This window comes from Papaver somniferum, chromosome 9, assembly GCF_003573695.1.
Source record: "Papaver somniferum cultivar HN1 chromosome 9, ASM357369v1, whole genome shotgun sequence".
In the NCBI taxonomy this organism is placed as follows: domain Eukaryota; kingdom Viridiplantae; phylum Streptophyta; class Magnoliopsida; order Ranunculales; family Papaveraceae; genus Papaver; species Papaver somniferum.
The window spans coordinates 18,046,366-18,058,660 of NC_039366.1; the positions used below are offsets into that span (position 1 = coordinate 18,046,366).

At 43.3% G+C, this 12,295-nt stretch overlaps 1 protein-coding gene across 1 annotated transcript in view; it reads right to left on the reverse strand.

Annotated features, from left to right (window-relative positions):
* The window catches only part of LOC113311500 (N-terminal acetyltransferase A complex catalytic subunit NAA10-like), a 27,532-nt gene extending 16,818 nt beyond the window's left edge, over positions 1 to 10,714 (reverse strand). Inside the window, exon 1 of the mRNA XM_026560334.1 lies at positions 10,366 to 10,714. Within this exon, the coding sequence (XP_026416119.1) occupies positions 10,366 to 10,714 (349 nt within the window). The remainder of the gene's footprint in view (positions 1 to 10,365) is intronic.
* Positions 10,715 to 12,295: the final 1,581 nt, after the last annotated feature.

Here is a 12,295-nt window from a genome sequence, read left to right on the forward strand (position 1 = left end):
AAAAAAGTAAAGTTAAATATTTTTTTTTTTTTTTTTTAAGAAAGAAAATAAAATTTGGTTTTTGAATGGGAGCAAGCCCACTGTTTGTTTTGCGTTTTCTTTGGCTCCGCTTGGTTGAAAACTTTTGGTGGAACTGAGTCCAAAATCTCGGCCTAGAATTTGGGTACTCGGCCCACTAACGAGTTCAACTAGCGTGATCGGTTACAAGCTCAGCTGGGTTTAAAAACCCAGAATACAAATTACAAGTCCAAATTAAACAAGCTCACAAAAATTAAATACAAGCCCACAAATTAAACAAACAAGCCCACAAATAAATTATTACAAACCCAACAGAAAATAAGAGAAGCCCAAAAATTGGCTTTAATATTACATGCCCACAATTTAAAAAAATTGGAAGCCCACAATTCGGGTTCTCTTAAATGGGTTACCTTTCAAGCACAGCCCAGCTGCTCTGATATTGTTGCAAAAACCCAGTTGGGCTTTGGTTCTTTTCCTTGGTGGCGCCCAGCAGAGGAAAAACAGGTTCAGAACAGCAGGTCCAACAGCAAATGAAGTGAAGCAGATGCAGATGCAAATGCTATGAAATGAAATGCAAAAATAGCTAATAAAAACACACGAAAAACACAGCACCAATCCCCGGCAGCGGCGCCAAAAACTTGGTAGGCCTGGGGAAGATATTAAATTTAAATGCAAAATGGTCCCCGGCAGCGGCGCCAAAAACTTGGTGGGCCCGGGAACGTGTATAAAATTAAAGCGTAATGAAACGCGGGCCTACAGTAATACCGCAAGTGCACGGTCGTCAGTTGTAGCTCGTGCAAGTACGGGTCGATCCACAGAGACTGGGTGTGTTTTGTAGTGTTTAGCTATTTTGGGCTCTAAATTGCTTTTGGGCTTTGAATACCCTTTGAGTAAATTGGGCTTAATGGGTTTGTTTGTAATGATGAAGTGAAGTGTTTTAGACCTTTGAATATTTTTGAAATGGGTTGAACTGAGCTTGGGCTCAGAAATGTGGACTATGGGCTTTAGGTCTTAAACCTTGTTTTGGGCTTAATGGGTTTTGTTTTGGTCTTCTGGTGAGCTCAAGTTGTGCTCTGGGCTTTTGGTTTGAGCTGGGCCCGTGGTCTTTCAACTGAACTGTGGTCTTAGCTGAGCCTTGGGTTGAGATGGGCTTTGGAGAAGCATTGCAAAGAAAGCAGCAGCAAAAGGGTTGCAGCAGCAGCTGCAGCAGTAGAAGGAAAAGGCAGCTGCAGTAACAGCAGCTGCAGCAAGGGAAGCAATGCAGCAGTGCAAGGCAAGGAAGAAAACATCAATTACAAGCAGAGTAGGGAGGAGGAAGAAAAACAGTGCAATGCAGCAGTGCAATGCAGCAAGGAAAGTGCACAGCAGCAGCAGCAATACAAGGAGAAAAGAAGAGATGGCAGTGAAAGTAGTGGTGGCACTAAGCCAAGGTAACAGTGGAAATGAGGCAATATAGCAAAGGCAATGCAGTAAATAAAACAAGACAATGAAGACAATGAAGAAAACAAGCAGAGAACAATGCAAAAGAACCAAGGCCTAAGCCAAGGGCAGGGGAGATAGGAAGCTAACAAAGCAAAGCTAAGGCATTCATCTAGAGTGGGAAGAGAACTAGCTTGCTCATTGTCACTAGTGAGCACTAGTTTCTCCCCACTACTCAATCAACACAATGCACTGAGATTTCTAGCCTAACAGTCCATCACTTAACAGTGAACAACAACTAACAGTGAACTAAAGATGGCACTAACAATGACCACATTTAACAGGAACAAATTAGGATGGAAAAACAGGAACAACACATGTAAACAACACACATTAACAGGAACATCACAACATTTAACAGAACACATGATTAACACAGGAGCACAAATTTTAACAGAACAATTTTAACAGAACAATTTTAACAGAACTTGAAAGTCCTGGACACTGGCTAGTCCAGCATGACTTTACAACAACACCCACAATTCCCTTTTATACCCAATACATCAAATTAGGGTTATCACCCATTTTCCCAAAATTGAAAACAGTACATAATTAGGGTCTGTGAAAAGTTAACCCTTACCCTGAAATTGTCTCCTCTGTCGAACCCATCTCTCTTATGCGTCTCTGATGCTCTTCCTCAGCTCCTATTGTTCCCTATTGATGCCCTAGCTAGCTGTTTTACAAACTCCACACCCTAGGGCTTCACGGGATGTGAAATGGGCAAAACATCTAGCCTAGAGAGATGGTGGTGGTGTCGGTGAAGAGATGGTGGTGGCAGTGATGGAACTGGTGGTGACGCTCTGATTTGGTCTGGAGAAGGAGGAGCAGCTCTGAAAATTTTGGGAAGAAGGGGAAGAAGGAGGAGAAATCGATAGAATGGGAGAAGGGTCTGTTTGTTTGGGGTGTAGGTGTTCGGTCGCTAGGGTGTGAGGCGGGATCATCTGAAGTTGATGCGCAGCGAGGAGATCCGTTGGATAATCAGTTACTAATTGAATCGAACGGCACGATGTAAACAAGCTCTGAGCGACCGTTGGATTAGGTGATACAACGAAGCTGACGGCTCCAGATGGGGTTAGGTGCTGTAGTGTAAGGCGGAATCATCGGGATTTGATGCACAGGCATAGGAGCGACCGTAGGATTCAACTGCAATCTAATCTGATGGCTTGGAATTTAGGCACTATGGTGTTTGATAGGAGCTTCAGATTTTGATGCGCGATGAAGGAGCGACCATCGGATGCTTCTGAGAACTGATCTGATGGCTGAGAACGGAGGCGTTTTTGTGTGTAGAAAATGAGGTTGTGCGCACCATTCTTCGCGGCTTCCTTGCGTGATTTCTCCCGGCTTTTCACTACTTTTCTGCTCTTTTTGCTCCGCAAGTCATCCAGACTTTATTTATTACCTAAAAATGCAAAATTAATTAATAAAAATATTTATTCTTGAAAACAATGAAAATACAGAATATGGGATAAAATGTAGAATTAATGCATAAAAGATGAGTTAAATGCCAACAAAAAGGGATAAATATATACAATATTTGGCACTCATCAAATACCCCCAAACCTGAATTTTACTTGTCCTCAAGTAAAACAAAACTAAGGAAATCCTAACTATACCACTGGCCGACAATGATACAGGATGCCGCGAGGATGTCCCGACGGTGTGAAGAATGTCAGCGCTTCTCCAAAAAGATCCACGCGCCGGCAACAATGTTAAACTCCGTCGATAGCCCGTGGCCATTTGCAAAATGGGGCTTAGTCATCGTCGGGCCTTTCATCGAAGGATCAGGGAAAAGACGATTTTTGATAGTAGTCACGGACTACTTCAGTAAATGGGTGGAGGCTAAGGCCTTGGCCAGGATCAGAGACGTGGATGTGTTTACTTTCATATTCCAGAACATCATTTGCAGATTAGGTATACCCACTGAAATTGTGTCTGATAATGGTAAGCAATTACAGGGGAAAAATATAGACATGCTCTTCGATACTTTCAAAATAAGAAAGAACAAGTCCACCCCCATATACCCTCAAAGAAACGGACAAGCGGAAGCTACCAACAAGACCCTCGCCCTTATACTAAAAAAAACAATTAGACGAGCATAAGGGGAGATGGTGTGAACAGCTGCACAATGTGTTATGGGCATACAGGACAAGACGAAGATCCGCCACCGGGGAATCCCCGTTTCTTCTAACTTATGGAGCTGAAGCAGTCATCCCTACGAAAATCCTCATGCCAACCACGAAGACCGAAGCTTGGGAGAAAAACCTCACAACAGATATGATGTTAGAAAGGTTGGACGACTTGGAAGGAAGAAGGGAAGCAGCATTACAAAAGATGGAAAATTATCAACGAAGACTAGCAAGGGAGTACAACAAAAAGGTAAAGCTTCGGAATTTTGTAGAGGGGCAGTATGTGTTGAGAACAATCCCACGGTATCAGCAAGAAAAGAGATGGGGAAAATTAGCACCTACGTGGGGAGGACCTTTTATAATACACGACGTTGCGGGTAGCGGTTCCTACTACCTTCGTAATCTAAAAGGCTAGGTCCTCCGGCATCCTTGGAATGCTAAGTGGCTCAAACCATACTTCCCATAGGAGCAACGCAGACTTGCATCTGCTTGGAGTGTACCAGAAGAAGAAGGGAGCATGACCGCTCCACATGTTTCTATCTCTAGAAGATGAATTGCAGGCCTCAACCTATCAATCAAACAAGCTTTCAAATTATCAATTCAACGAAACCTATCGACAATATTGGGGAAAGTAGTTAATCTACAATCTCTCAGGTCTCCCCCATCAGTGTCCATAAGTGTAAGACCAGGGGGAAGGCACCCAGCAGATAGAGATACCCAACCAATCTTAAGGCAACGGGTCAACGGAATGGGTGTGTAAATATTTTAACCCCATATCCTAGAACGTTGCCTCGGCCCCCACCGTCTGGGAATCCTCTGGCCCAGGATTCTCCAGCGGGGTGACAGGTCTCAAGACGATCACGAAGGTACCTCCCTTCAGTATCGCACCCAAACACTTAAAAAACTTTGATTTTTCACAATGCTTAAAATAAAAACAAACCAACATTGCAGGTATATCAAGAAAAGGATCCATTTCATAAAGGATGATCACAAAAAGTGAAAGGCCAATTCAAGGAAGAATACACATCAAGAAATATTCCTTTTACATGATACTAGCAAAAAATATTCTTGTTACATGATTACAAAAAGTGGAAGGATAATGATGCCGCGGTCTCTACAAAATGCCGCGGTCTCTACCTAGATGATGCCACCCCATCAGCAGGATTGTTCTGAAGACTTGAAGGGACGCTCCCACCAGATGAGGGTCCCGAGGAGCCAGGCAAGGCAGCAGGAACTGGACGACGTGGATAGTTTTTCACAAGACCATGCTCGTTCTTTAGGCCAAGTTCTATCTTCTCCAGCATCTTGTTTGTTTCCTCAGCCAATTGACACCGAGCCTTGTGCTTAATAACTGCCGTCCGCTGTTGGGCCTGGGATAACAACGAAGATAGACGATTCACTTCTTTAGAAGCAGCACCAACGGCCTCCTCGCGTGTTGCCGCCAAACTCTTAAAATGGTTGGTCTGTTCTTCCTGCTGCGTTAAGGAAGATCGAGCCTTTTCCAATTTTTCATTCGCAACGCGGAGTTGTCCCTCGAGCTCTGAAAAAGACAACACCATGGAGTTAGCACAGAAAAGACACAATCACATTCGATGAAATAGGGTTATACCTTCGACACAAGCCGAAGCCTCTTCATACTCATTAACAACCGCATCTCGCGCTTCGTCAAGATGTTCATATTCCGCGGATAATTTCTTATAGTCTAGTTGAAGGTTGGTGAGAGTAAATTGACAGGCATCTAATTCTACCTGCTTCATCGAATCCATGTGACGAAGGTGGTCGACTTCTTTATTTATCTCTGATACCCCTTTGCTAAGTCGGTACATACACACTTCAAGATTTCTCTCAGACTCAGCCTGACGAGCTACTTCAGCGCGGGACGCGGCAAGGGCCTTGCTGAGAGCACAGACTTCGGCACGGGCAGCGTCCCTTTCTCTGGCAAGACATAGCATACTGTCCTTGACTCCTGGAAGAGGAAGGGATCGAGCCTTCTGTAATTCCTCTTCCAGAAGCTGAATCCTAGACTCCAACAAGGAAGTACGCTCACGGGATTCCCGCAGACTATCACGTGTCCACAGCAGTGTACCATTAAATAAAGCACGGTCATGGTTATACAGATTTTGCATATCGACCATCTGAACATGCCTTGCGCGCCATACCTCAGCCCGAGCATCCCATTTCTTGGCTTCACTATTAATTTTCTCAACAAGATCTTTAATACGAGATCTTTGCCGTGCTCTTTCGTCTCGAAGCCATATCAGCTCGGGGACGCCACCCACTGGATATAGGGTGGGGAGACTCAGACAGAACAACTAAGAAATAGAGGAATTACGACACACTGCGAGGGAAAAAGAGGAAAAAGAACCAAACCTGTGAAAGATGAAACTTGGCCGCGAGTTTGCTCTAACTCAGCGCGAACAGCAACAAGCTCTGAACGAATACCGGCCTCCGCTTCACCCAGCTTTTCTTTCTCCTTGAGGCTTTTCTTCATCTCTTCTATTTCCACCTCAGCCGCAGATAATTCCTTTTCTCTGTGACGAAGCTTAGCCTCGAGCTTCAGAGATTTCGCTTTGAAGAACTGATACAGCACGTGGTTACAATGCTCACTCCTCATCATCTACACATCAAGACGAAAAACATTATTTCACCGAAGAATTCGATCGTCACGAAGAAATATGTACGAAAATTTACCTCCAAGACATACTGCTGAGGAAAGCCATATTGATACCCGTCGGCTATGGCCATCATATCTGCAACGGAAGTAGGAGGCTCCGACACAAGGGTAGCTTCGGGAACACTCAAATTTCTTCCCCAGGCCTCAGATACCCGCGCCTTGGAAGACATTTCCATCATACGACGGGTATACACATCAGAATCCTTTTCACCAGTAACAACCGGGGCGGGATGAGGGACAAATAGAAGATTCTTTTCCTTGAGCCAATCCATTATGGCATCCTCACCCTCAGATGTCGGCGAATGAGGAAGATCCGCAGCAGGCGAATCAATCACCGACTTTCCCTTTTCTGATACGGCCCCTTCAACACAAATGTCGGCACCAACATGCGCACCATGATCCTCCGCGCCACCATCCTGAACAGCAGCGTCTTCGTTACCAGCACCCCCGAGAACATCCCAATCATCATTGGGGGAAGTAGAGAGAAGTCCTCAGGAAAATCGAGGGCATCGTTGAAGAACTCCCCTGTGGAATACATCCGGTCAAAAGAAAACTCTTGAGAAAGAGTGGGGAGAGTATCCGCGGCATCACCAGCAGGGACAAAAATATCACCAATAACACCGTCATCAGCTACCACGTCTTTGTTTCTCCTTTCATCACCATCATGACCCACACAGACCTCTTCTTCGACATTGAGAGGGGAAGTATCAGTACGTTCCTCCCCATCTGTAATCTCCTCATCCTCAGCAAACTCTTCGTTCACCGGACTGGTAACTTCTTCATGGGCCTCAGCCTCACCCATCACAATGGTAGAAGACTGCTTCGGCTTAATATTTTTCTTCTTCGACACCTGAAAACCAACACACCACAAAAAGAATTATTTTTCCCGAACAGTTGAATTTCTAAAGAAGGAGAAGCGCGGCTAGAATCCGCGTACCTGGGCAGTCGAGGCACTCCTCGGTGGAAGTATAGCACCAGAACCTTCCTCCTCGTCTCCCTCAACGACGTCAAGGGCATAAGGAAAATTCATACCTGCGAAGTTTAAACTCCAGGGACAGAAATCTCCATAACGAGCAGGAGGAGATTCACGTGGCTTGCTACTCTCAGTAGGACGCCAACCGCGTGGACCGGGAATCCAACCGTACGCCCAAGGACCAACAACTTCGATAACGGTAGCGTGCCACTCGTAGTCATGGTCGCGCTTAACCCTCTCGCGTGCCGGAAAAAGTTTCCGCTGACTAGACCCCTCCATGCCGGGAACATACTTCAGCTTGGCATCGCTGACCTCATTTAACAGACGAATTTCGCCCCGAGGAGCAGCGAGATTCCGAAGGCTAACACTCTACGGCTTACGGTTCCTACTATTGACGTAATCACCGAAGGAGTTATTAAATTCTCAGGAGTATACCATTCCTTCTCCGCGGGATTGGGAACATAACAAATCATTGTCGTCTCCCCCTTACTCCGCAGATAGCACTCCCTCAGTGCACAGAGATAATTCCCTGATAGTTGCGATACAGAACGACTGTGAGTATTGGTGGAAGAGCCTTCACGACTATCAAGCACATCATAGTAGAAGGAATCACCTGACTTGTACAACTCCAGCATAAGACCAGCTTCGAACGCTCCAACCGTAGTCAACAAATGAAATTCATCGAACTCATACTTTGAGATAAGCTCATAAGTAATATCATCCTCAGGGGAATAGAAACGAACCTCGAAGGATTGAAGCTCATGCTTTTCCTTGAATATTTGGAGATCAATATGCTTGGACGTTACTTTTATCTTGCTGACCGAAACGCTGCGTATCAATGGGGCAGCCTCATCCTCCTCGGCGAGACCGTATGAACCAATGAACGCCTCGGAAGCCTTTCTCTTCAAAGAAGGATTTTTTGAAGATTCAGCCCTCGGAACACCACCTTTCGTATTCTTCCCTTTAAAAGAAGTTGTAGGAGGGGTCGGCAGATGATGCTCGGGCACTACAGAACGTAGAGGAGGAACATCAAAAGCGACAGAACGAGTCGGTGCCTGCGTACTCCTAACATCATCACGAGGACGAGACACCGCGCGATCGACAACGTTTCGAGACCCAGAAGGATTTTTCGAAGGAACCTCTTCCCTAGAAGATGAGGCCTTCGCCCCAGAAGAAACTCGATTTCTACGAACATCATCTTGAGACTCTCTACGCGGAGGAGATCTCGATAGACCAGAACCAGGAGTCTGATAAGGAAGCCGCGGACGGTCAGATATGGCTGCGAAAAGATTAATCATAAACAAGTCAAAAACAAACACAAGGACATCACAAGATGAAAAAAAAAAAAAAAAAAAAAAAAAAAACAAAACACATAAATAGCAATCCACACACGCTAACGCAGAAACCCTAATATTAGCATACATGCTCGAAATTCCCTAAATCCCTACCCTGAAAAGCTCAATCAATACAAGCAAAACAATGGCCTCCTTGATTTAAGACGAAGAACAGGGGCAAACTAGCATGCAAGCATTAAAAGAAGTTCTTCATTACAAACAAGGAACAACAGTAGCAGAAAATTTACAAATCAACATAGCGTAAAACAGTGGAAACAAAGAAAAGAAAAACTTACCAGCAAAAACAGCAGCAGAAAGAAAAAATCAGAAATAAAGAGGAGGCAAGTGTGATTAATGCTAAGGCGGAGAGAATTTAAGGACTGGAGAATGAAGACTGACAGAGAATTTAAATGAAGACTGACAGAGAATTTAAGGGCTGAAGAACAAGGAATGAAGAGCAAGGAATGAAGACGGAGAGAATAAAATAAATTTGAGAGAATGAAATTAATTTTTCTCTCTTCCTTAATATACTCGAAAGAAAGAGGAGGAAGTTAAGAGAGGAATGGGAAACGTGCCCATTAAATGAGCAGTTAATGCACGAATAAGAAACATGCCCAAGTATCTAGGAGAAGTTATTAGGAGAGAGGAAGAATATGTAACGACTATTTTCTTCAATGCTCCCGCTAAACACTCAAGCCCGAAGAAAATGGGCAAATTGTGTGCACATATTTCATAATCAAACACGTGTACATAGAAAGATACATGGAGGGCATGCAGACAAGGTCATCAAAGTATGATGACACACGCTCATAACCAAGAATCCCATCCCGTCAACGAGGGATCTTTGCTCGAACAATCCAAGGGTAGAAGTTAAAGGATGTTCCGGTAACACGTTGTACTGCGGAGCACCAAATAACTCCCAAAGAGTTACTTTATCTCATCCCCAAAAGAAGCCAAGATCAACGATGGAGAGAAGATGTACTGACATCGACGCGACAGAGGCAGAAAACACTTGCCTGACACGAACAGGCGCCTCAACTACCCGCATTAAACACTCTGAGCAGCAGACGTGTCGATCAACCTGTGGAACGAACGAGGATGACTCTGCGTGATGAATTTACGAACGAAGACCCATGCGTGATGGACACAAAACACAAGAAGATAAGGTTCCAACGGCCTTCAGAGATGGGTCCCACACTCTAACCCTATAAATACCCCCTCTCCACCAAGAGGAAGGGGGATCGGAAAAATCAGGAAGGGAAGGAGAGATAAGGATTTTGAGTGTAAGTTAGTCCTTTACAATAGAAACACATGTAAACTCAAAAGTCATTCGACTACTCTTGTAACCGTCAAGAATATAGTGAAACAACAAACCCCGTGGACGTAGGCCTTAGTGCTGAACCACGTAAACCTCGGTCTTGTTAATATTTCAGCACTTTATATTTGCCTAACCCCATGAATCTTTACTTATATGTTTTTTTTTCTTTGTTTTTACCTATATCTCGTGCGCAAACGCCCCGCACGGAGTTGTTAGATGAGGCTGTGATAAACCCGAAGGTTTTGAGTCAAGGAATCAACACTAAGATATCATCATCACAAATCACTATAGATTACGATGATTGGTTGTGAGCATTCGGATGCCTTCGTGATTTGTGTGTTCACACATTACATAAGCATCTTCCCCATTTTCATAATAATTAAATACACTCTCATAATTATATCCTAATTTTTCAGTATAAAGATTAATTGCAGCTTGATTACTTGTACGAACGTGAAGAGAAACATAATCACACTCATACTCGTGCACTAACGCGTTGTGAGCAGAATTCATGAGTTTCTCTGCAATCCCTAGTTTACGATGAGTAGGAAGAACACCTAAATTTGCAATATAACCATGACTTTCAATACCTTGTCCTTCCGTCTGAGCAACAACATATCCAACAACACAACCAGTATTATGGTCTTCTGCGACATAAACAAGTTGTGGCCAAAAAAATAAATATTCTTCATAGAGAAAATAATCCCAAGGGTCTTCCTCTGGGAAACATTGGAATTCCAAAGCTTGAATCGCTGGTATATCAAACATTTTTGCTTGTCTGATATCAGCCATATTGATTGGATCGAAGAGAGATTAAGAATATTGATGGATGAAAGAAGAATAAAACAGAAGTAACAGCTACATAAATGTGAAACCAACAATGTTGCACTTCGTTGAAGAAAAAGACCATGTCAAAAACGACCCTAATAGTGTGGGCTACACGTTGCTTACGTAAGCAAAATGGGCATACACGACCTTTTTAACTCAAAAATGCAATAAAATAGATTTTAACAATGTCTTGAATAGTGTTCCATTCTTACACAAATCCAGGAGATGAAATAAATTTTTACACGAATTGATTAACCAAGATTAGTTGTAACTATTCTCTTGAAACTTTCTTGTCTGACCCACCATGCTTGCAGTCTCTATGGAATGCCACGTGTAGGGGTTTAATACCGCACACGTGAATAATCATGCGAGACAACTGAGTTACTAAGGAGCGAATGAAGTTCGCACGTAGCATATTTTAAATGACGAATCAATGACGGCACAAAGTCACGAATAAAGTATGGGAGTTGTACGAAGTTGAGGAGCACGTGCGAGAAGACCAGATACATGGGTGCGAAGACATCGTATGCTAGATCCGAAAATAGGGACTTTGTTAGCTGTCCTCCACTATGTAAAATCCGTATATGTAGGACCAACCACCCTTGTGGTAGAGACAGATCTTTTTGAGAGTGGAGATAGAACTTTAGGAGAGAGAAAGTTATTTGTTCCCAAGTTAGGGTTTTGCCCATCATCTTTGTATTGATTTCTGTATTTAATAAAATTATTTCTTAGTGTTCTTCATAATGTCTTCATAGTTTGATATATAGATTGTTTAATGGGTGTAGTAGTAGGATTTTCTACTACTACATTTTGGCGTAGAATACAGGGAGGGATTGGGATTGAATCTGTTTGTGAAAATTTTAAGATGAGTTTCTTTTTCAAAAATTTCTTTCAAAGTAAAATTTCTTATTGTTCTCGTTTTGGTGAAAGATTTTGACCACTACCTCGAAAATCAGACGTCTGGAATCATTCATCGAAACCACAGTTTTCATTAGGAAAAGAAATTTTAGTTTACTTACGTTTTAGTTGTAGTTTTCATAAGTCTGTTTCAGTATTATTTCAAGAACACAAAATGGCGAGACAAACATCTGCAGGAGAAAACACACCACCGGTTAGGAGGAGTCGAAGAATTGCGGGTAGAAGAAGAGGTGAAATAGCAAAGACATCAAGAATGGGCAAGAGAAACAACAGATCTCAACCGTTCAGATCCAAGATCCAACAGGAACAAAGGGAGAACGATCAAAAAAATTACGATGCAGTAAGTGTCCATACTACGGATACAGATACCGCTGAGGAAGATGATGAAAGGATACATACAGAAGGAGCTGAAAGAGAGATCGAAGACAACATAACCATTGCAGAATTAAGGCAGCGATTGGCAGAGGAAAGAAGAAGAGAAGCAGAACTACGTGCGAATTTGACACGACAAAATGATGAGTTAAGAGAGGAAAATCAGAGACTACAAGAGCAAAGGTCACAATCAAGATCCAGAACAATGCGTGCGAGCTCAAGATCAAGGACAAGCAGGAGTACTACTAGGAGGAG